Source organism: Taudactylus pleione, unplaced genomic scaffold, assembly GCF_031769625.1.
Source record: "Taudactylus pleione unplaced genomic scaffold, aTauple2 ptg000099l, whole genome shotgun sequence".
Classification (NCBI taxonomy): domain Eukaryota; kingdom Metazoa; phylum Chordata; class Amphibia; order Anura; family Myobatrachidae; genus Taudactylus; species Taudactylus pleione.
Genome location: NW_028284501.1, coordinates 2,175,716 through 2,202,118, shown reverse-complemented (window position 1 = coordinate 2,202,118; position 26,403 = coordinate 2,175,716). Strand labels below are relative to the sequence as shown.

At 44.8% G+C, this 26,403-nt stretch overlaps 1 protein-coding gene across 4 annotated transcripts in view; it reads right to left on the bottom strand.

Annotated features, from left to right (window-relative positions):
• Positions 1-15,988: 15,988 nt before the first annotated feature.
• Positions 15,989-26,403, bottom strand: part of P4HA2 (prolyl 4-hydroxylase subunit alpha 2) — a 102,495-nt gene continuing 92,080 nt past the window's right edge. For all 4 annotated transcript variants that reach the window (XM_088470385.1, XM_088470384.1, XM_088470382.1 and 1 more), the window contains 3 exons: positions 22,394-22,462; positions 21,522-21,618; positions 15,989-17,082 (listed from right to left, as the gene is read on the bottom strand). In XM_088470385.1, coding sequence (XP_088326511.1) covers positions 17,012-17,082; positions 21,522-21,618; positions 22,394-22,462 — 237 coding nt within the window. In that variant the 3' untranslated portion in view covers positions 15,989-17,011. The remainder of the gene's footprint in view (positions 17,083-21,521; positions 21,619-22,393; positions 22,463-26,403) is intronic.

Genomic DNA, 26,403 nt, shown 5'->3' with positions numbered 1-26,403 from the left:
TGATTAATGAAATAACTAAACCTTCTATCGGATGAGGTGTTGTCATGTGTGCAAACCACTTATCATACTAACATAAAATAAAGACACTGAGACGTGGATTTGGCAGATAACTTGATGGCGATTTATTGGAGCAATAATAATTATTATTTATTTAAGGATGTATGGTGGCAAAGAAAGGACGGCCAGAAATCAGCCAGATCTGCTATGCCCACACACAAACAACAAAAGGCATAGCAGGCGTAGATCGCCCAGAGTGCATACACATAACCATGTAACTCATATCATCAACAAAAGGTAACGCTCACCCCCATCTTGACTTCCCACCCGTTTAGGTGGTGATACTGCCCCCCGTTAGGTTGGTATAGCCAACTACCAGTCAACGAAGGGAGCGCCCTTAAATCATAATTGCACCCGGACTGGCGACCTGCCGTTCTTTCCTGCCACCCAAAACCAAACCCACAACATACCAAAATTTATAGGGGAGGGAGGGTGGGGAATCTGGAACAAAGAGGCTTTGGCCCACACTTTTATCCCACTATATAATGTTCCTGTTACAAACCCGCCCCTGCTTGCCATAGGCTAACTCCCACAAGTAATTTGCATACATGCCTGCCCCCATCCTAGAGGTTTAAAACACCTCTTTTCTTATGCAATCTTTCGGTTTCTCTAAACCTTCTATCGGATGAGGTGTTGTCATGTGTGCAAACCACTTATCATACTAACATAAAATAAAGTCACTGAGACGTGGATTTGGCAGATAACTTGATGGCGATTTATTGGAGCAATAATAATTATTATTTATTTAAGGATGTATGGTGGCAAAGAAAGGACGGACAGAAATCAGCCAGATCTGCTATGCCCACACACAAACAACAAAAGGCATAGCAGGCGTAGATCGCCCAGAGTGCATACACATAACCATGTAACTCATATCATCAACAAAAGGTAACGCTCACCCCCATCTTGACTTCCCACCCGTTTAGGTGGTGATACTGCCCCCCGTTAGGTTGGTACAGCCAACTACCAGTCAACGAAGGGAGCGCCCTTAAATCATAATTGCACCCGGACTGGCGACCTGCCGTTCTTTCCCGCCACAGCAAGGTTCTGCTTATAGAACCGCTGCACCGCCACCATACCAAGTACTACTCCAATAACGCCAACTCCTCAAAAAGATCCCCAATAAACAATGACCAACCCTCCTCTGTTAAATGAACTCCATCAGGTCTATACATATAACTAAATCGAAATTGAATGTTCTTATGGTAAATGAAACAGCCATAATTGGCCATCACAAATTTGGCAACTGCGAAATTAAGTTTCTTCCTAGCTTCGTCATTAGCAGGAAAACTCCTAACCCCACGCCAGACCTGTCGAGGTACAATGCAAGACCAAATTAATTTACACAAGGGCCAGGCCGATAGCACCCTCGCCAAATCGTTGACAATATCAACTCGTAATTCTACAGTGGACCTCTGCCCTAAGTCGTTGCCTCCTAAATAAGCCACCAAAATACGTGGCCTACCAAAAAGCCTTGCATACTCTAACAGTTTAGGACAAAAGGAATGCCATCTCATACCTCTGGAACCTATGCAACGGACCCTAGCTGAATATTCAAAAATTGGAGCTTGATCTGAACTCAAACCTAGCAGCCCAGAAAATATATGAGTGGCCTATAACCCAAATTTCCTGCGTGTCAAAGAGCAATCCTAAAGGTGGAGGAAAGCAGTAAATAAAAAATTAGTAATTGTCATAAAACAATAAAATTTTATGGTGTATTAGTGGGATCTGATAGAACATAAGTGAGTATCTGCCAAAAAGAAAAATTTTCTATTGGTCGCCGACTTTACTATTTGAAGTGGCTGAGACAAACAGAAGACACAAAGGGGAAGAATGGGTGGGGGGGAATTAGGAAAAAACAGGTGAACTCGGCAAGAGGTAAAATAAAAACCTGCTGAGGGATGGACTATGGCCTAATTAAATGATTGAGAATAGCCGAATTGAATCCGTCAGTTCAGGTAAAAATTGTAAAATCCCTCAAGACTCCCATTGCCAGCAATGGCGAGTAGCTAATCCCGAGTAGGACCGACAGGGGTAACAGACAAGACAGGACAGTACATGAGACAAGACAAAAACCAGGCAAGCATAAAATATAAACGTAACCGGAACAGACTGTGAAATGACTTTAAAACAAAGGGCCTTCACGCCTAGGTCGAATGTAACCTTTATAACTATCCGATTTCCAACGTCCTAGGGCCTTAATTTCTGATGCCGAGAAACCCGCAGCTGCCGCCGAAGTTGCGGCTCCGATCAGAAACGAGTGTGTACCAAAATCTTGAGGCGGGAGGCCTAAAACTGATACACACCTCTTCAAAAACCAACCAAACTGGTATTTGGTAAGTGGAGTCCTGTCCATATGCATGAGTCATGAACCAGGAACATCCGGCCGCAATAACTCATACCGCATAGCTAGTGCCACGGGGCAGATCTGTTCGTACCTAGATGGACCCAACGAGATCCACCCAACCCTACCAGTCTGGTCGGTCTTTGACCACCGAATCCTACAGAGAACAGACCTCTCACTGACCAGGATATCCGAGAGGAGCATGGCGGCATCAACCCATTTGGATGATGCCACCAGCTCCGATACCCTCAAGGTGCCGTGAAAAGCCTCTGAAAACACCACTTGAATCAGGACCGCCTCATACGCAGTAAGAGCCACTCCGAGAACCGCCCCTAATACTGCCGGAAGCAGATGAGCGTCCACAGGTCTCCTAAGGTCAGCTACTGGCCGGGAGACCCGTGCCCAACCCTTTAAAGCCTTCACAATCAGAAAACTTTTAGTAAAGTCAGGTTGGCCCTTCAATTTACAATAAAATGCAATGCCCCCCAAAGAGCGCGCAACAGAAGCCCTGGATCTGCCAGCCAAATGGAGACTCCAAATAAAAGAAAGCATCGAACGATGCTGACTCTTACCTGCCTGTTTGCTGCTACGGGAATAATCTTCCCATTCATTCCATGCCTGCCGATATGCTCGCAACGTGGAGGGGGCTAAAGACTGTTCTGCTAAGCCCTCCATGCCGGCTCGATCACCTGCCAAACATAAGAGGGGCAAAGCACAACGTCAGCACCAGGGGCCACAGATCGGGACCTAGCCCACTGGAAACGTGATAACGCATCGTCTATCTCATTCTCCACCCCAGGAACGTGTCTTGCCTTAAACATGATGTTACAGCGCAAACATGTGAGCACAGCTGCGCTAGCAAGCGCAAAACCAGCAGGGAAGCCGCATGTTGCTGATTGTATCGCATGGACCACGCCCAGGTTGTCACACCTGATAATGATGCTGCGATTGCGTAACCATTCCCCCCAGATTTCCAAGGAAACCATTATGGGAAAGAGTTTGAGAAGGAGTAAGTCCTTAGTCAAACCCTTTCCCACCCATTCTTCCAGCCAACGGCCAACGCACCAGGAGCCTTCAAGGTAACATCCGAACCCTGTGGTGCCTGCTGCGTCGGTGAACAGCTGCAGCTGCAAATTGTCAGCGGCTGGAGACATCCACAACCGAACGCCATTAAAATCCCGAAGAAACGAGACCCAGACAGAGAGGTCCTGCTTAATCTCTGAGGATAAACGTAGCAAATGTCTCGGTTAGTGACACCAGCCGTGGCCCTTTCCAATTTACGTGAAAAAGCTCTGCCCATTGGAATTACTTTACAGGCCCAGGAGGGATTGCGCCTGCCGCAGGGTAATTCTACTGGAAGCCGTGCATTCCGCTATGGCATTACGCAACTTGACAGGCTTATCGAGAGGAATGCGACAAGAACCCGCTGAGGTACAGATCTCGATACCCAGGAATGACAAGGGGAAGGGCCCTCCGTTTTGTCCGCAGCAACGGTAACTCCAAATGAAAAAACAGCGCTCGTAAAGAAAACAAAAGATAACTGCATCTGCCTGAACCGGAAGGGCCGACACACAGAAAGTCATCGAGATAGTGGGCTATTTCATGACTACCGCAAAAATTAAATAAATAAATTCCGCGCACCAGTGTAGGAAGGTGCTAAAATGCTCGAAAAACGCACAGGACACAGAACACCCCATAGGCAAGCATTTGTCTATGCAATATCCGTTGTCCAAGCTAAAAACCCATAAACTGGAATGACTCTGGGTGCAAAGGAAGTAGACGAAAAGCTGACTCAACATCTATCTTAGCCATCAGTGCGCCCGGACCATAACACCTAATGACATCCAAAGCATCGTCAAGACTGGTACACCACCGAGGAAACCTCAACTGGTATGGCAAAATTTACTGACGAGCCTGGCGGATAAGACAGATGTTGCATGAGCCTGTATTTTCCTGGAATTTTCTTGGGAACCACTCCCACCGGGGAATTCACAAGATCCCTAATGGGGGTTCTGCAAAAGGCCCTGCAATGCGCCTGACGCTAACCTCGCCAGCCACTTTTTCCCTAAGAATGTGAGGCAATTCAAAGGCAGACTTCAAATTTCTAGGCGAATATGTGTCGACATCCCTGCAAATAGGTAAACGAAAACCAAAACTGAAGCCTTTTAACGAAAATTCTGCGTCCTGCAGAACCGGGTACCAACTCAACCATTTTGCTATCGCTGTGACACGGACAGGGGATGGAACTTTACTTAGCACTTGTGCCTTTTGCTGGCTGTGCAGGCTGCTGCTGGGCACCCCCCTTGAAACACTTGGCAACTGGGTGATTGCCACCACATCGCAAGCAGAGGTGACGAAAATGACATTTTCGTCCCTGCGTACAGGTGGAATTATTAAAGGCGCAGCATTTGCCCCAGACGCCTGCTGTTAGCCCTGACGAACTGAACTAGCTGCTTTGCTCGCGTTGTACCCCTCATAGGCAGGACGCGAAGGCTGCGTGACCTCCAGCAATGTATATTTGTCGAAGTAGGAGCATAGCTGAGAATGGAGCTTCCCGGTGATAGCTGCTTGGGGCAGTGATTGCAATAATAAGCTGTGCACCCTGTAGAAATTCACTGTAGCACATGTATTCTGTCTATTTTGTAAGTTAAATGCTCAGAATACAGTATATAATACAATCTCCTCTATTGACTGATAATATGATTCAAAGGAGATAAAAGCTAGATCTAAGGTGCCATACATAAATAAAGCAGTGTCAAAGCCATTACCCCTTACTGTCAGATAACGCATCACTAAAGCATTCTATTCCCCCAATGATACCTCAATGCCCAGCATAATACTGACACTGTTTGCTGCAACTGTTTTCTACCATTAAGAGGGCATAATCAGCACAGACCAGCTATAAAATACATCATACGAATGTACTGAATGATATAATTCTGGCATATACAGGACCAGCAAACACAGTAAGCAATTATATGTAGAAGAAGAGCCATCCTGTCTGAGCTGAATCTTTTTATTTCATGTGCAGGCTCCTTTACAGATCATATGAGCAAGTTGGGGAATCTGGGAGAGGGCAGAAAAAGAAACCATGCACTGTCCTGGAAACAGATGCACAGATTGGTCCCCTTATGTACTGGATGGTGTATTATCCAGTATTAATAATTGATCCAATAGGTGATCCATATCAGTGCACCCCGTACAGTGCATGTTTTCCAGATCTAGTTGGTGCACAACAATATTCATTACTGGCTTTTAACTTTTTCTACTGGCTGACACATTTAAAAGATCAACAGGGACTGTAGTGCTAGTTATTTCATTTGTGACACTGAGGGGATCCTAAAAAACATGCAACTTTAGTATTATATGCTATTTCTATTGTAGTCATCATGGTGTGTGCTGAGGGGGGGTTCAGGCAAGGCACTCATAAACCCCTCCTGCATTTGCCTATGGTGCTGGCCACTGCAGCCACAAAGATGATATTGACCAGGGGCATTAAGGACTGAAGGGAAGCACCCCTCCCCCGCACTGGCACACCTTCCACAAAGCTGCTGCAGCAGCCTGAGGGGGGATAGAACTATCAATAGGGGAACCACACCTGCAGCTCCTAATAACATGGGGGCACTGTGGAGCCAGGGACCAGGGTCTGGGGAGGCTCATTACTAGGCAGGACATAGCTACACCCACCCCCAGCAGAACAAGAAATCAGAAAAGACAGTGATTGAGGACAGAAAGGAAAAGTAAAAGCAATGATATGAAGTAAATGAAAAGAATGACTAAATACAATAAGGAAAAGGAGGAGAGAATGAGGAGAAGCACTAAGAGAGTTTTATTAAGGAAAATGACAACTGACAAAATGCACTTCCCTGTCCTGGAGGAATCTGGAACAAAGAGGCTTTGGCGCACACTTTTATCCCACTATATAATGTTCCTGTTACAAACCCGCCCCTGCTTGCCATAGGCTAACTCCCACAAGTAATTTGCATACATGCCTGCCCCCATCCTAGAGGTTTAAAACACCTCTTTTCTTATGCAATCTTTCGGTTTCTCAAAAAAGAGAACATTTCTACAAGCGGTTGTGGAGGGAGAGGTCGTGTTGACTTGGATGCAATTTGTGCTTAAACCAGAAGAGTAAATTGCATTAGAAAAAGATGCAATATGTGAACCACGATGAGCTGGATAAATCACAAGATGGCGACAGCTCCTCACGGGTAGTACAGGTGACTTCTCAGAAGCGGTGGCCGTTCATCCTTGTCATTCTCTTCATGTGCAAGTTTACTGACAGCTCATATAGGTCTGAGTCCCAGTATTCATAAATCGCATTTACACTAACACGCCCATATTTTTGTTTGTTCCCCCAACTGACTTCCTTATTCGTAAAGGCGCTATAAAGGGTCATATTCACAAGAGGCAACTGACTCTTCATATGGCCGCTAACATAAGTGCTGCTTTGTACGCATGCACAGAAGTCAAAAGCATATTTTACACAGAAAAGTTCATATTTTTTAACCAGCTCAACATGAATGCTCAAATGTCCAGAAGCACTATACAGTAGATGAGAGTCTGGGCTCTGGAGTCTGATAAGAAGGGTCTGCGGTATATTGCTTGTTGCTGCAAGTCATGGACAGTATGTGGGATGTGGAACATATGTTTACATAAATATGACAATGAGCAGTGCCCTTGTGCAGAGCCGGACGCTCTGAAAGAGCACTCGCTCTGGATCTGGGCGTTATTTTTTTTTTTTTTGTGCGGCCTCCTGGCCGCTCGCATAGCTGTGGTTGACCACCCACAGCTATAGCAAGTGGCCATGATGATGGTTGCGATGGTCAAGACCATCACGACCATCGGGCTTGCAACAAGACCCTTGTGGTAGGGTCTCGTTCATCGCAAGCCCCAGAGAGCTTTCGGCTCTAACAGAGCCGGAAGCTCTCCACTGACATCACTCGTGATGTCAGTGGGGCCGCCCCCAAGTGGCAAGCGTTCCCTCGGGAACGCCTCCATTTGGGCAGCCACCCCCCGGCCCGCCCACCAAATGGGGCGAGCTGTCACTCAACATTGACAGCTCGCCCCCTTTGGTGCGAGACCCGGAGCGACGGATTGCCCGTCGCTAGCCGGGTCTCGCACAAGCGCACGACGGAGCCGGCTCCGTCGTGCACATGCGCTGTGGGCCACCATCGACCCGGTTGCGAGCGCTCAGCGCTTGCGACCGGGTCTGAATCAGGCCCACAGTCCCAACAAATCTCTTAAGTAATATGACATCTCCGGACTTCATGGTTTGCTATACTGTACATATCTTACTAAAAGTACCATGAAGTAATTACAGCTTTTCAGTACCCAGCACTTTTTTTTTTACCCTGTAACAGTTTCTTTCTTTTGATTTAGACACCTAATAAATATGGTCATGGATACCAGGAAACCACAAAACATAGAATTGTCTGGATGACATGGCACAAGTACTTCCCTATAGGCTCGCTCTAAAGGTTTCATCTATGCACTGTGTGGAACTGCTGTGTACTCTACAAACGTGACATCCTCCACCTAGTCATACTAGGAGAATGTTATACTTGGTTATTGGCTGCCATGTAGCGCCTTGTGGGCACAGTATGTGGCATCGTGTGGCTTTAGATTTTCCAGCTCTGAATGTCTAGAATAGTTGGCAAAAACTTGTTCAAAAGATATTACACAAGCAGTGGGTGAATACCAGTAGCCTGAGGGCTTATGGGTCTCAGATGTAGATGGACAGAATGTGTTACATGCCCGCTTGGTCTCTCTGCAGGTGACAACAAGGCAGAGACATGTTTGGCAAGAAGGCAGATAGGCAACAGCTCGTTGATCTGCTAAAGAAAATGACGACCATAGATGCGGATAAGCGAATAATACTCTGTGAGACACTGAGACATCAGTTTGTCACCATGTCCCACCTTCTGGATGTCCCACACAGCTCATAGTATGGATTCCGTTTGGTGCCTTGGATAGGCATTGGGGAACCTAATGGGAGCAATATAGGGACACAGGCAAATTGGCAGAATTACCAAACTGTCTGTAATCATAACCAGTCCAAAAGGTAAATCGATATTTGTTTTGAGGTCACCCCATATAGAGCTATTTTTACAGGTGGTGGATGGGGTCCCAGAAACGTAACTTTTGGGGTCATCTGATATATTAGTGGGTGGAACTGTACATCCATATTTGTTATACTATTAGTGGATGTGGTGTAATTAGATTGGGGCTCCCCTGCTTTGGCGTCACTATGGGGGTGCAGGTCGCACACAGGTGTCACCCTCGGAGGGTGGATTTCAAGTGTGCACTGGGCGTCAGCAGAACCGGTGACGCCTCTGCTCCCCTGTTTTCTTGGTTTGGGACAGAATATTCTCTAAATAGCTTTTGAAGGTTCTCCTAACTTTTTTCTTCCTCACATGATTTCTTGTTCATTCATTTATGTTGTGTCTTCCATCTCGCTTACCTATCTTCTTCTCAATGGAAAATTCCATCCCTCCTACTCTAACTCTCCTGTTTCCCCTGACCTCTCCCCACAATGTAGTCTTGTTCCCGGTGTAGTGAGATCTCCAAGAGGCTGAACACTATATGCAGCATCGTACCTCAGGTAACTCATGTGAAATACACCCATTTCATGTGCTCAGTTTTTAGCTGCTATCCACTCGGCATCCACCCCGATGTGTTCAAAGATTTCAAGTAGGTAAAACTTTACGGTTGTTAGCATGTTTTATTACAATTTTGGCCTGGGCACTACCCCATTGCAGTAAGTAATATATATACTGTAGCTTCTCTCTGCATAATCATTAAAGCCAATGTGGCTCACTGAACATTTGTAGAGAAATGTAAAATAAATATAAACCATAGATTTAAATCAATATACTGTGTGTGTTTAAACCTGCGCTTTACCTCATAGCAGGTGTGGCCCAGTGGCACACAGCAGATCCCGCCTTTTCCGGCACGGCAGCAGCTGGCATGAGTTGCAGCTCCTACTACTCTCCTGCATACCACATCCCAGACAGCATGGGGAGTACCCAGCAGCTGGCAGATTTGCAGTGAGTCCATTCTACAAGTAGTAATTGTGGGAGGGTGAGAAATAATTCCCACAGACAACAACAAAATGGTGATTATTAGACCAGATATTGTTATAATTGAGTCCTTTGAGATGAGAATAGTTTATAACTATATTGGCCGCATTCTCATAAATAAGGTCAGCCAACAAAATGTCCATCTGCTATGTGTAGATGATGGGTGCACTTTCCACTAAACATCACACCTCCCTCGACCTGGCCCATGAATGAGGGGGCATCACAGGTCATGAGACACCAGGCAACCAGCACTTCCTAACTCATCAGTGAGGTCAGAGCGCCAAAATGGTGGGAGGGACTTAGCTGCCAGGTTACATGTTCCTGAATGTAAATGATAGTCCAACATTGTAGGTGTAATCGATACAGTGAGTACATAAAATATAATATCAGCTTTACATATATGGGAATAAATTAATAGTGTGGTGGGTAACCATTGAATTAGTTGTTTAATCATTTTTACTCAGAAGAGTTGGCACTGTGAGAAGGGGTACAAAATATAATTGTTTTCCACCCTGCAGTCACTGGATTACTTAGTGTAAAAATGTTATTAATGCATTCTATTTTATGCTGGGCATACACGGCAAGATAAAATGTCTGTCAGACCGACAGACATTTTATCTGGCCGGCTGCCAGCCGCAGATGTCCGCGGCATACACTGTGAGAGAAATCTCACAGTGTATAGCCCGACATCTGCGCTCCGCCCCCGGGGGAGGAGACATTTCCCTGTTCCTTCCGTAGGAAGGAACACAGGAAATGTCTTATCTGTCGGCTGCGCTGGGCATACACTGCCCGATGCGGCCGACAGTTACCGGGTGAATATCGCATCGGACGGGCATGCTGGACAATCCAGCATGCCCGACCGAGCAATATTTAACCCTTGGTCGCCCCCCCACGCTACAATTATCGCGGCGATCCGCCGATATCGGGCGGATCGTCCCGATAATTGCAGCGTGTATGGCCAGCATTAGTCATACATAAGGACACTAGCCCCCAAATATAACACTGGGTCAGTTTGTGTGCAGAAGGCCAGACCTGCTCACATGTGGGCACACAGGGACATACTATTCCTTGTTCTTTGCTCACCTATAATAAAAAGCATTAAGGGTCTATCATAAAGCCTCATTTCATGTGGAAATAGCTATTTGCAAATGGTATCAGGAAATTAGGTGTCAGTGCTATTTAAGAAATGACTAACGCAGGCGATCATCAAAGATTACTCCGCAATTATGCAAACTAATGCTGCAGTCTACAGTCCCCATAATTCTCAGAGGGAACGGCGCTCTGAAACTATTCTTGAAACTCCAAAAAGCTTATATTATCCTCCCTGACAGGCTCCATTCTTTTCCCCTCCTTCAATCATTATTTGTTTCTGTGCATGCCTGGCCTGGTGCCTGTACATGTGCTGACACGTCTGTGCATACGAAGGGAGAAAGCCAGGTTACATCCCAGATGTGCAGTGATAGGAAAAGATCACAGGGACAGACTCTTATTGGATCTGCTGTCTCGCAATATTTTATTTAAATAACTGCGCAAAACCATCATCACCATGTTATATACAAGACGACAAGATACGTCATTTGAATAAATTGTAGAGGGTCTGCAATAGACCCCTTTGTCTAATAAATGCATTTGGATTTCATCTCATGTATGAGGTTTCTAAAATAAAATCTTTGTTGCATGAACCCAGGAGAAAGGGATGTAACTCCCGGTCACCTATTAAAGGGAATGCAGTCGGGAAGCCGGCGGACCTAATCTCGACAGCCGGCTTCCCGTCTATCATATCCCGACAAGGGTCTAAAGACAGGCGTCGATATGCCGACGCCTGTCATTAGACATACGCCGGGAGACCAACGCCCGGCATCCCGATCGAAGGGAGGAGGGTTAGGTTTAGGGCTCCCGGGGGGACTTAGGGTTAGGCACACCCCGGGGGACTTAGGTTTAGGCAGCGGGGAAGGGGGGGTTAGGTTTAGGCACTTAGAGGGGGGATTAGGGTTAGGTTCTGGGGGGGAGGATAGGGTTAGGCACCCCTAAGGGAGGGTTAGGGTGTAGAATTAGGTTAGCTAATACTTACCTGAGGACGATCGGGATTTCCACTGCTGCCGGGATGCTGTTTCGGGATTCCAATCATACAGATTCCCATTGAAGACTTATAAGATTAAAGGCAACAATCATAGTTTTATAGTCTGCACCACTGTAATACAGATATTATGGGAATTTGGGGTCAAATGCTTGTAACACTGAGGGCAACAGATAGCACTATAACAGAAATAATGGCTACATTTACATCTCAGCTGTGACGGGTGTTAAAAAAAGCATCTAAAATTCACAATATCAGATCCATAAAGCTTCTGGGGTCTAGGCTGTTCCCCTTTATATGTTAATTCCACAACAGTGTGCATGTGCACCAGATATTTATCACTGCCGTGATTTGCCTTGCGTTCACATTTCCCTAATGTATGCTGCTGTGTGTTTTTATACCAACATAAGATTTCATCCACTATCATTTACAACAGTTTGCATTTCAAACGCTGCCAAACATAGATGGCTGGGACTCACTGGCAGCTGATGTGGCTCCCCTATTTGAACTTTGGATTGCGCTGCAGCCCACCCTGGAGCCACCACCGCTTGAAGTCAATCTAAGGCTGTGTATTACAGAACTGCTAAATATTCGAAACAGGGCCATAACTAGGGCTGTGTGAGCGGTGTAGTCACACAGGGTGCTGAGCCCTGCAGGCAGCACCATCCCTGCCTCATGGCACCTGCATGTGGCTGCACCCTGCAGCTAGTAACACTACTGTAGAGCGCCCAGAGCATCCAAGAGACGCTCCAGACCGGCACCGTGCAGCCTGTGGAGCTGCCCGGAGCGTCCTTAGGATGCTCCTGGCTGCACTCCATTCCTAGAACGTTCACCCCGTCCTCTAGGCGTGACGTCATGAAATCACAGGTTTAGGAGATGGGGCTGGCACAGGGTGCACTTTCGCCCTGCTACGGCGCTGATTCCTAAAATACATTTGCGCTGTACTTATCGCATATACAGTCAGGTGCATAAATATTGGGACATTGACAGAATTTTCATGTTTTGGCCTCTATTCACCACCACAATGGCTTTGAAAAGAAACAAACAAGATGTGATTTAACTGCAGACTTTCAGATTTAATTTGAGGGTAATTACATCCAAATCAGGTGAACGGTGTAGGAATTACAACGGTTTCTATATGTGCCTTCCACTTTTTAAGGGGCCAAAAGTAATGGGACAAACTAAACAATCCTAAGTCTAACTCTCATTTTTTAATACTTTGTTGCAAATCCTTTGCAGGCAATTACAGCCTGAAGTCTGGAATGCATAGACATCACCAGACGCTGGGTTTCATCCCTGGTGATGCTCTGTCAGGCCTCTACTGCTAATGTCTTCAGTTCCTGCTTGTTCTTGGGGCATTTTCCCTGTTTTGTCTTCATCAAGTGAAATGCATGCATGGGGATTGACTTGGCCATTGCATAACATTCCACTTTTTAGCCTTAAAAAACTCTTTGGTTGCTTTTGCAGTATGCTTCGGGTCATTGTCCATCTGCACTGTGAAGCGCCGCCCAATGAGTTCTGAAGCATTTGATTGAATATGAGCATATAATATTGCCCGAAACACTTCAGAATTCATTCTGCTGCTTTTGTCAGCAGTCACATCATCAATAATTACAAGGGAACCAGTTCCATTGGCAGCCATACATGCCCACGCCATGACACTACCACCACCATGCTTCACTGATGAGGTGGTATGTTTTGGATCATGAGCAGTTCCTTTCCTTCTCCATACTCTTCTCTTCCCATCACTATGGTACAAGTTGATCTTTGTCTCATCTGTCCATAGGATGTTGTTCCAGAACTGTAATGGCTTTTTTAGATGTTGTTTGGCAAACTCTAATCTGGTCTTCCTGTTTTTGAGGCTCACCAATGGTTTATATCTTGTGGTGAACCCTCTATATTCACTCTTGTGAAGTCTTCTCTTGATTGTTGACTTTGACACATTTACACCTACCTCCTGGAGAGTGTTCTTGATTTGGCCAACTGTTGTGAAGGGGTTTTTCTTCACCAGGGAAATAATTCTTCTGTCATCCACCACAGTTGTTTTCCGTGGTCTTCCGGGTCTTTTGGTATTGCTGAGCTCTCCGATGCGCTCTTTCTTTTTAAGAATGTTCCAAACAGTTGATTTGGCCACACCTAATGTTTTTGCTATCTCTCTGATGGGTTTGTTTTGATTTTTCAGCCTAATGATGGCTTGCTTCACTGATAGTGACAGCTCTTTGGATCTCATATTGAGAGTCGACAGCAACTGATTCCAAATGCAAATGTCACACCTAGAATCAACTCCAGACCTTTTACCTGCTTAATTAATAAAGAAATAACAAGGGAATAGCCCACACCTGTCCATGAAATAGCTTTTGAGTTGATAGTCCCATTACTTTTGGCCCCTTAAAAAGTGGGAGGCACATATAGAAACCGTTGTAATTTCTACACCGTTCACCTGATTTGGATGTAATTACCCTCAAATTAAATCTGAAAGTCTGCAGTTAAAGCACATCTTGTTTGTTTCATTTCAAAGCCATTGTGGTGGTGAATAGAGGCCAAAATATGAAAATTCTGTCAATGTCCCAATATTTATGCACCTGACTGTAAATAGATTGATCAAGACTCTGACGGCTTCATTCAGAGGCGGCCGTACGGTCTACGACCGCCTCGATGTTTGTCCAGTGCGCATGCGCACGAGGGAGCCGGCTCGACCGACAGCGCCGGTCGTAGCGGGTCTCTTTCCAAAGGGGACGAGCTGTCGATGTTGATTGACAGCTCGCTCTGTTTGGAAGGCGGGCCGGGGGGGTGGCAGCCCAAACGGAGGCGTTCCCATGGGAACGCCTGCCGTTTGGGGGTGGCCCCACTGACATCACTAGTGATGTCAGTGGAGAGCTTCCGGCTCTGACAGAGCCAGAAGCTCTCCGGGGCTTACGACAAGTGAGACCTTACCCTAGGGTCTCGTCGTAAGCCCCGATGGTCGCGATGGTCTATGACCATCACGACCATCACCCTACCGGTCTTTAGAGCTGTGGGTGTAAACCCACAGCCTAACGACCGAAACAGAGGCAAGCGGCCGCCCAGTTTCTGAGCGACCACTTGCATCCTCCGACCGCCTCTGAATGAGGGCCTGAGTCCTGAATTATTTAAGGTTTACTAAATCTAAAAAAAAGACAGATTTCCTGGGCTGATATACGGAGTGTGTGGGTCGTAGTGACATAAAGGACAGTGCTGGTAAAAGTCATGTTTCCTAGATTAATGTCAGCATTGCAAAGGTGCTACTTACTTAAACAATATGTGATGTAAAGCATAGGAAATAATTCATGTAAAAACTAAAACGCCCATAGGTTTATAACTAACCATTTCTTTACAACTACACATATGACCTTTGGCTATGAATTTTTCCTCAGAAGAGTCCTAAATTGAGATGTTCACAATTTTTTGTCAAATGAATATACAGTATTTTCTATTACATTTATTGTCTGTGTAAAATGACATCTATTTTTACTCATACATGTTGCTAAGGTGGCAGTAGCCATCTTCCCTTTCACACTGCTGAAGTGATTGTATACAAGGGAAACTTCTATGCTTAGTTTATTTTATGCCTCTGGTGTAAAGGAGCGCGCTAATATCAAGATTAAGTCAATTAAGTAAATTTAGTCCTTAGCAATGGCGGCTTCAGAGGTAGAGGTGAGGCTGCAGCACAATCCAATGTACAAATAGGGGAGTCCCACCAACTGCCACCCCAACTGCTGCCAGACATCACTGGCAGTTGGTGTGGCTCCCCTATTTGAACATTGGCCTGTGCTGCAGCCTCACCTCTAACACCACCTACTCCCCTTTAATAAACAGCCTAATGCACTGTTTCCCAAATCCAGTCCTCAGGGACCCCTAACAGAGCATGTTTTACAGATCTCCTCAGTATCACAAGTGAAAAAATGTGCTCCGCCTGTGGATCTTTTATTATGTGTCAGCCTGTAATGAGTTACACCTGTGCACCAACTAGGAGATCTGTAAAATATGCACTGTAAAGCCCGATACACACTAGACCATATGCTCCATGAGCGATATCGTCAGTGTTTCCCCTTGAACTCCCGGGCAAACAACATTGGGCATACACACTGAACGATATCGATATCATTCAGTGACATCACCCTGCCACATCTTCAAACTTGCAGAATCTGACGATATCATCAGATGGTCCTGCAAGTTCAAGCGACGGAAGACATTGTTAACAATTAGCGGGAGCGCGCATTGTTATTGATATTGTACATACACACTGGACGATCTGAACGATAACAATATAGTTATCGTCCATATCGTTCACTTTTATCGTTTAGTGTGTATGAGCCTTTAGGGGTCCAGGAGGTCTGGATTTGGGAAACACTGGCCTAGGGCATATGTATCACTGAAATGAAGAACAGTAAAAACATTATAAATTGTAGGTTATTTTAATTTTTTTATTTAAAAAATAGAACATAGGTGTTCCCCAGAGTAGCTGCTTAGCACAAAGACAAATACAATAAAAAACATAAAATGTGTGCAATCATTTCTGTTAAAACACCTTTGATGCTTCTGCATTACAAGGTCCCACAATGCATTTCTCTTTTAATGGAACATCTCACTAGCTTGTCCCATCACACATCACAGAGGACAAGTGCACGTAACCTGATAGAGATACTGTTGAACTTAAAATCCCACATTTCCATTGGTTATGGGAACTGTGTTAGTTGAGTATTTGGTATATTAAAGAAGGAAAAGTGAAAAAAAAAGAAAAAAAAAGCACCAATGTATCTTGTTGTCAATCACATTTCATATTCTATGCATACTGCACCCACAACAAAAAGTAACTTTATGTAATCTCTTCTTGCCATCAGATTACCAGGTGGTGGTACAGTGATCTGCAATCTACAGCCAGGGACGGACAGACGTGATTCCAGCTGGGAAGCTGCACAGATCTCCCTCCCTGACCCCTCCCTCTCCCCTTCCTGACTCCTCCCTCTCCCCTTACTTCAAATCGCACTGGAGGTAAGGCAGATGGGCGGGGTTTTATACTCTGCGCTGTGCAGGGTGCCTGGCGCCCTACACGCCAGCGTACCACACTTAATGGTCGGGCCGGCGCTGTCTACAGCACAAATATGTATTCATTTACCTCTTACCAACAGCTGAAACCTATTTTACACATAAACCTCACAGTGGAAACTTTACTATAAGTATTTCTTGTTTTCATCATTTAGAATCACCAACTTGAAAACAATGATTACCTTGCATTACACACAAGTCTTTATTTTTGTGCTCAATTTAAATATATAATAGTACTACTCTGCTTTACTTATCATTTATTTTTCTTTCTGGATAGTTTGGTTGGTTTCACCACACTGGATACCAGGAGTGAATATGAGACAACTTAAAAAATCTCTAATAACAAGAAAAAACAAAAAACAAAAAATAAACTCAAAGTAGTTCAGGTCAGTCAACTTCTGTTAATCCGCAAGGTCGTAGAAATTCTTGTCCTCTTTCGTGGAACCATTTATTTGAAACTGCAGAGAAGAAGAGGATGATACCAGGTAAATTTACAAGTAGATATTGAATTTACAGCGATTTATTGCTTTGAGAGAAGCAAATACATTTTGCCCCAGTGCCGTCACCGTGCCATGCTGAATGTGAGCGCCAGGCAAACCTAAGCAAAATTTGATTCAACTAGAGCACTATGCTGTTCTGCTGTCACTAAACAGTTTACGTACTGTAGTAACAGAATGTTTTGGAAATGCCCTTAAAGGCGCTGACTGACTTGGGGATGGAAAGCTGCTGTTAGTAGACAGCCACACTCCAAAAGTGCAGCAAAAACTGATTAGTAAAACTTCCAATTGAAATAAAATTAGTAAAATGTATATATTTAGCACTAATACATTATGCGTACCATTACAGAATATCACATTTTTATCATCCTTTTTTTAATTTAAACAATATCACTTTAATTAATAAATAAAATACATATAGCCACTGTCAGTCAGTTTACAGTACATAATCTATTCAACTAATATTATTCAGATAACAAGGAGCACATTTACAAATTTTTGCAGTCTGCCTCCAAAAATAAAGATAAGGAATCCTTATTCGCCTAAATGTACCATTACGGAGTCGCCGGGACAGGGGCTCTGATAGGATAGTCCGTCTTAGATGCAAAGTGTCAGAATATAAGTGTAATTACTATTTCATAACTAAGACAGAGTTACACTGGAAATCTTATTAGCTATATGCACACCTTGCAATACTGATGTGACTTCTCTCTCCCTGAATTGCAGGTAAATTGTCACTACTGCTCCCATCAGATGCTGTTATATTGATAGCAAAGCACAGCTTTGGACATTTATTTTAGACGGACTTACGCTGGAGTTAAACTGGAGGAAAACTGAGGGAAAACATCCTCTAAACCAGAACACTTTCTGAACAACATCAAGCAACATACTTTTGTGAGTTACCTAATTCACTATCAGCTGCTGTATTCATATCCAGGAAACTCCTTACTGCACTCCCTACTTGGACATAGGAAGTACTTCCCTATCTGCTACAGCTCTTGTTGATTGACCTTTGTTGCTCAAAACACCTCAGACTGGATCAGCTCTGTACATTGTAATTTTTGCCTTCGTACTACAGAAAATCTTGTTTGTACTATATTGCCTTTTTCCATTGTATCACATCAATCCACTTTAATCATTCTTTTAATAACTAATTCCTTCTCCCACTACTCACATACCTCTCTTTATATTTCACTTTCGGAGCTGCGCTCATACATTAGCAGCACTGTTCTTTTATTTGTATTTATGAACATTTAACAACTTTTATCCATACTGTCTCTATATCACACAACCTCCACTCCAGTTTTCATCTTACTTATTACCTCATCCACAGCGTGGACACCCTTTCTTCAAACAACCCCCATATTCAATGTCTACATAATCCTCTACTTTATCCACCCCCATTCTCCCCTCTTGTCTTCTCTACTTGCTGTTCCCCCTTTTTCTCTCATCAGTCTGCTTTCCAACCCTCTGCTTCTTTCCCCCGCCTTTCCTGTTCCTCCACTCTCTACCACCTCCCTCCATCCATGGCCTTCCTACACCACCACTAAGCCACACTCCCTCCTGGTTCTGCCTGTCACCTCCAGGGATGCCAATAGAAATTCTGGGCCTGGATACAGCAACACCCTGTGGGACCACAGCATGTTGGACCTGGCTGCACCAGTTTGTGGGTGGGTCTAGCATGTGAGATGCACCCACTCACAGGAGCATGGCATAGCACCCAGCAGCTGGGACTAAAGTAGTCACTACTGTATTAGGATGGCAGGACAGTCTCATAATAGCTGCATTTTTAAAAGAATGTATTTAGATGCTAAAATGTAACACACAAAACTTAAAGTGCTACAACTTTATTTTGTGCATCTTTCATGTACTTAACACATAATCAAAATCTATTTTCTGTCATAGAGATAGAGTAATGAAGGACTTAATTTTGACATAACATCAGGTCATCTTATACACACACATTCCGCAGCACATATCCTAACCCACTGCTTCATGCTCCTTCCTCACTATCTACCCCATCTGTGTTGCCCCTGTCTGTCTGCCCCTCCCCTTTAGAATGTAAGATCTCACGAGCAGGGCCCTCATCCCTCATGTGCTTCTCCTATCCCTACTTAAAATAGTTTCATTTACTCCTAACTCCCTAATTGGCACCCAACATTTGGTTGCTGAGGCCCTGCTGCTTGTGTTATGCAGCTATGTTTATAAACCATGTCCTTGTCCTGTATTGTTTGTATTACTACTAACTGTTTCTCTTGTGTGCTCATTTATGTACTGTGTAAGGCGCTGCGGAACCTTTGTGGCGCCATATAAATAAAGGATAATAATAATAATAATAATAGGAGCCCGTCCCAGTGATCAGTTATCGCATATGCAATCACTTTACGGTTTGCTTTGGACCCCAGGTGCGGCACAGCACATGTGCATGTAGAAAATACAGAGGTACTTTTTTTCATAGTTTTAGCAAAATAATATAAATACAAAACTATTCGCTAAATTAAAAATAATGCAAAAATATACAATTAAAACAACCTATACAGGTTGAGTCTCCCATATCCAAATATTCCGAAATACAGAATATTTTTAGCATGACTGAGAAAGTAAAACCTTTGTTTTTTGATGGTTCAATGTACACAAACTTTGTTTAAGGCACAAAATTATTAAAAATATTGCATACAAATACCTTCAGGCTTTGGGCCTGATTCAGAGCTGAACGCTCTGACCAGAGCGCTCGCTCTGAATCAGGGCCCTCCTACCTGTTTTTGGAGCGTCCTCATGGACGCTCGCATAGCTGTGGGTTACCACCCACAGCTTATGCGAGCGTCCATGATGATGGTCGCGATGGTCAAAGACCATCGCGACCATTGGGCTTGCGACGAGACCCTGCAACGAGACCCGCAAGCCCAGGAGTGATTTTGGCTCTATCAGAGCCAAAGTCACTCCCACTGACATCATTACTGATGTCAGTGGGGCCGGACTCAGACGGTAGGCGTTCCCATGAGAACGCCTCAGTCTGGCCGCCACACCCCGGCACGCCCACCAAAGGGGGCGTGCTGTCAGTCACCATCGACAGCACGCCCCCTTTGGTGCGAGACCCCGAGCAAAGTATTTCTCGTCGCTCGCCGGGTCTCGCGCATGCGCACGACGGAGCTCCCTCTGTCGTGCGCATGCGCATTCGCCAAACATCGACCCACTTGCGAGCGAACTTCCCTCGCGAGCGGGTCTGAATGACCCCCTTTGTGTATAAGGTGTATATGAAACATATATGAATTTCATGTATGCACACAAAATTAGTTTGAGACACACAATAATTGAAAATATTGTGTAAAATTACCTGCAGGCTGTGTGTACAAGGTGTATATAAAACATAAATTCATTCTGTGTTTATATTTGGGTCCCATTCCCAAGATATCTCATTGTGGTATGCAAATATTCCAAATTGCGGAATATTCCGATATCCAAAATACCCCTGGTCCCGACCATTTTGGATATGGGAGACTCAACCTGTATCTCGGTTCTAAGAGCAAACTAATGATTGAAGAATAATTCCAAAGCACTGTGGATTTTACATATTTCATGATAATCCCTACAGATGAAGGAATGGCTAATGAAGACTAAGGGCCAAATGTAATAGGGTGAGAGTTTAGCAGTAAAGCCCTCACACTAATACATTGATTGAGTTGTATTTTCAATAAAGGAAACACCTGGATGAGAGTTTAAATCTTGAGAGTTTTTTTGAGTCTGAAAAACCTGCAAGTCTGTGACTTTATTACATTGGTTGAGTATAAAAATGTGATAGGTTTCACATTTTCTAAACTCTCACCCTATTACATTTGGGCATAAATGTCTTCAAACTGCTAACATATGTACTAACTCTGACTACCATTGGATATTCTCCTTACATGATCTAGAAGAAGTTTGAAAGTGAAGAAATAAAGCTCTTCTTCAACACAGGATTAGCAGGGTTGGCCATAGGTGAACACAAGTCATGTGACCATAGATGAGAGCTGTGAGTATAAATTCTGTATAGCTGATTTTCTACAGCACATTCTTCTATTAAATACTTTAAAACCTAGGGGTAAATTTACTAAAGTGAGAGCTTTTAGAAATGGAGATGTTGCCCATAGCAACCAATCAGATTCTACCTATTATCTTCTAGAAGGTGCTAGTTAAATGTAGAATCTGATTGGTTGCTATGGGAAACATCTCCATTTCTTAAAACTCTCACTTTAGTAAATATACCCCTTAGTAAAAATATACAGCCAAATCATGAGTGTAAGGTATGTATGTCTTGAGGTCACGTACAAGTACAGTATACTAAAAAATATAATGAATGATTGATTGAACAAAAGAATAATAGACCAATATTAATTAGAAATTGTAACTAGAAACTAACTTACCCCATTTACTACCTACTAACACAGGACAAGCTGCATGTCGTGTCCTGTAATCACCCTCGCCGCTTCTAAACAGATTGTACCAGAATACTGCTGTGCCCTAAAATGACAACAAAGGTGTAACATGGTTACAGTAATGATATACTGATGAAGTGCTACCTAATTTGGCTATTGCATATCAGCACTACCATAAAAAAGCATTCACCACAATCCACAGTAAATTAATATATAGGCAATATTCATAAGCATCTTATGCAGAAGTGATGTGCACCACAGATGTATAAACTGAAAGGTAACCGTCTCCTTAGTAATAGAAGACATCTGAGGTTCTATGCTGCAATTCAAAAGATATCCCTATCAAATCCCCACTAGAGCTATAGGCAGCAGCTGGTGTTTAACTGCAAGGAACATAACAGCAATGGAGCTAGGACCCTTGTGATACACTTATGCTGCGCGCTGTAACCTATAACTGGTCCTTACTTTCATTACGCTGAAGGACTAACTAGGAGCTACAGATGGATTTGGCATATGAGCACCAACTGTGGAGAAGACAGTGGCAGCAAAGAAAGATGACGGCACCTGTGTAACACTGACCAGTGGTGACTGTTCTATTATTGATGCGTATCTGTCACATAAATGTACACAAATGAGCCAATGGGTGCGTGTGTGAGAGCAAGAGGTTTGTGCATATAGACATTTAGTTTTGCACTAGCTCTAACCAGTCATTACAAACAGAAAGATTACTAAAATATATATAAGAATCGACTATTTTCAATTTGCTAATTATAATCTGTGCAATTATAAAATAGAACATTGTGTTAATAAATGGTGCACTTGATGTTGTGTACATCTGTGGTCAATATCTATTACTTTACCTTCCTAGGCCAGACTGCTGCTCCAAAGTCTGGGAACACTGTGGCCCCTCCAGCTTGCACATCACTCATCTGAGCAGAGTAAATATAAAACACACAGAATAATAAAATACTAAACCATACATAGACTGTAGCACCCCATAGCATGGGTAACTGATAAGAAGTGCATGTTTCTATTTACAAACTTTATACAACTAGAATTTTCAAACCAATGACTACTTAAAAACACTATTAGTACATAAGAGTGTAAACACCCATTTCTGCAGGGCAACATCTATTACATTCCAAGTAGATTTGTGATAGCTTTTATTCATACACACAGCCTCATTTATCAATGAGTTTATCACTCAAAACTAGTGATAAAAAGTGAAATCTATGATAAATGGTTCTCCCACCAATCAGCTCCCAGCTGTCATTTTTCTAACAGATGACAGTTGGGAGCTGATTGGTTGGAGCATCATTTATCATAAAAAGTGAACTTTATCACTAGTTTTGAGTGACAAACTTGTTGACAAATGAGGTTGTATTATGCAGTAAGCATGCAATAATATACAGTAGTACCAATAAGGGGCATTGGAAGCACAACATTGATACAACATTCAACAATTTTGAAAGGAAAGTGACCATGGCAGTTCGAAAATGTGTCTACTATATAAAAGTAGTAAAGTAATAAAGCTAAAGCTACCAATACAGATTTAGTCATTCTGAGCAATCAAAATCTGAGCCCACGATAATTAATTGGTCAGGGTGGAAAATCAATAACCTTACAGGGCATATAGTCATTATCCCATAGGTAATATATATATGTGGGTCTTCAGTTCACTAAACGCAGATACCAGCTTTCTCCTGTTTGACCATAACAAGTGTAGTAAAAGAAGACGCAGATTCAGCTGCTCAGATCAGTTCCCCATCCATAATTTACATACAAACTTGGATTCCGTTTTACGAGTCTTGGAAAGAAAATATCCTAAAATTATAAAAATGTGTAATACCCCGCTATGCTAGCAGGGCCGGCCCGAGCCTAAAATTTTTGGTAAGCCTAGACATTTTATCGCCCCCTGGCTGATTTTACACAAGCATGAAAGTGCGTGCACCAGACAAAGTAAAGGGGTGTGGTCTTACGGAAAAAGCCATGACGAGCGCCAATCATGCTGGGTACATGTCCAGTGCTCCTGGAGCTGCTGGGCATGTTCCCAGTCCCTTTCTCCAGCCAATAGATGCCGCAAGCATGCGCATGTCATCTATTCACCATCCCCCCCCCCCCCCCATCTGAAACACTTTGTCGCCAAAATAGGGATGATTGGGAGGCATGCTAAAGGACAGGTCTTAAAAGAAAGGTGCGTAGTCACACAATAGTATTGCCAATTCAAACTACACCACACAATAGCACAATCTTATTCACATTACACCACATAGTAGTGTCCCTTATTTATGTTCTGACACAAAGTCGTGCCCCTTTTAAACAATGCCAACTTAAGTGCCCCCTATACACAATACCCACAGTAGTAGTGCTCCTAATACAATGCCCGCAGTAGTAGTGCCCCTAATACAATGCCCACAGTAGTAGTGCCCCTAATACAATGCCCCCTTTGAAAGTGCCCACAGTAGTAATGCCCCAAGAAGTTAGCCCCCAGTAGTAGTGCCCCTGTAATAATGCCCAGCAGTAGTGCCCCTGTAAAATTGCCCCCTGTAAAATTGCTCCCAGTAGTAATGCCCCCAGTAGCCCCTGTAACAGTGCCCCAGTAGCCAATGTAACAGTGCCCCCAGTAGCCCATGTAACAGTGCCCCCAGTAGCCCATGTAACAGTGCCCCCAGTAGCCCATGTAACAGTGCCCCCAGTAGCCCATGTAACAGTGCCCCCAGTAGCCCCTGTAACAGTGCCCCCAGTAGCCCCTGTAACAGTGCCCCCAGTAGCCCCTGTAGTAGTGCCCCCCAGTAGCCCCTGTAATAGTTCCCCCAGTAGCCCCTGTAATTGCCCCCAGTAGCCCCTGTAGTAGTGCCCCCAGTAGCCCCTGTAATAGTGCCCCCAGTAGCCCCTGTAATAGTGCCCCCAGTAGCCCCTGTAATAGTGCCCCCAGTAGCCCCTGTAACATTGCCCCCAGTAGCACCTGTAACAGTGCCCCCAGTAGCCCATGTAACAGTGCCCCCAGTAGCCCCTGTAACAGTGCCCCCAGTAGCCCCTGTAACAGTGCCACCAGTAGCCCCTGTAACAGTGCCACCAGTAGCCCCTGTTACAGTGCCCCCCAGTAGCCCCTGTAATAGTTCCCCCAGTAGCCCCTGTAGTAGTGCCCCCAGTAGCCCCTGTAATAGTGCCCCCAGTAGCCCCTGTAATAGTGCCCCCAGTAGCCCCTGTAATAGTGCCCCCAGTAGCCCCTGTAACAGTATCCCCAGTAGCCTCTGTAGTAGTGCCCCCAGTAGCCCCTGTAACAGTGCCCCCAGTAGCCCCTGTAACAGTGCCCCCAGTAGCCCCTGTAACAGTGCCCCCAGTAGCCCCTGTAGTAGTGCCCCCAGTAGCCCCTGTAGTAGTGCCCCCAGTAGCCCCTGTAGTAGTACCCCCAGTAGCCCCTGTAATAGTACCCCCAGTAGCCCCTGTAATAGCGCCCCCAGTGGCCCCTGTAACAGTGCACCCAGTAGCCCCTGTAAGTGCCCCCAGTAGCCCTTGGAGTAGTGCCCCCAGTAGCCCCTGTAATAGTGCCCCCCAGTAGCCCCCGTAATAGTGCCCCCAGTAGCCCCTGTAATAGTGCCCCCAGTAGCCCCTGCAGTAGTGCCCCCAGTAGCCCTTGTAATAGTGCGCTCCGGCTGCCGCTGCAGGGACCAAGGCACCCGCTGGTAAAATCTCAGCGGGCGCCCGGCAAATGAAGCCTCCCTGCGGCGGCCGCAGGTAGAAGGCGGGAAGGAGTGTGGCGCGCGGGGGGGAAACGGGAAGGAGTGGGGTGGCAGGAGGGTTGCTGTATAAATTTGGCCGCGCTGGGGATTGAGTGCCCTCTGCTGGCTGGCGCCCTACGCCCATGCGTAGTCGGCGTATATGCGGGGCATAATGTCAAACACTGTGCATCAGGCTACAGCGCATGTGGATGCCATTACACAGACAGACAATTTCCAGCAGCCTCTGCAACTTTTGAAGTGGTCAGTAGCAGTTTACATAACCAGTGTCAGTTGGTCAGACAAGAGGACAATTGCAAGAGGGTGACAGCTGGGGAGACACCTGAGGTAACAGGCTGAGAGGTTGGAGCTGCGCTGGCTGAGCACTGTCAGCTGTGGCTGGCCAGTGTGAGAGTCAGTGCCGGGTTTTGCCTGCTGCAGGAGACCTCTATTGTACTGCAGGAGAACGGTGTCAGTGAGCTCCATTGGAAAAGAGCTCTGGTGCCGCCCCTGAAGCCTCCCCTTTCCTTTGAGTGGTAGCTGAGGCTCTGCACTGAGGAGCGAGCGCTGTATCACCCTCTGGTGGCGCTGAACTGTATACTCCTGCCAACGAGGACCAGGTAACCGTCCTTCACTGCGGCCAAGTTAACAAGCCCGAAGTTTGCACCATGCAAGTGGCCATTACAGCAACGTATTGAGCAGCAGGAACCTTACCACTGCCTTGTTCATTCACCAATACACCAGCAAAGCATTAACCATATATAAGTGCACCAACGCAAGGGTATCTGGCCAGATAGTGTACATATCTTGTGGAAAGATTATTGTGTCTTCATTAGGATCTTAAGTAGGAATTGTTTCTGTTAACGTATACTGTTCAATTAAAGGGAAAGAAAAAGGAGTACAAAACTTTAAAGAAAAGTTACTTTGTTGTTAGTGTAATGTGTAAAATTAATGGCAAACAATTCTTGTACACAGTTCTTGTATTTTCCTGTGAGCTGTGAAGTCTAAAGGTGCATACACACGTAACAATTTGTATATCCAACGATTTTCCTTCAGATTTTCCCTTGAATAATAAAATCGTTCATTTCATTATACAAATTCTGACAACGATTTCATCAACGATGAAGGCTGTGCTTAGCTGATATCATCAT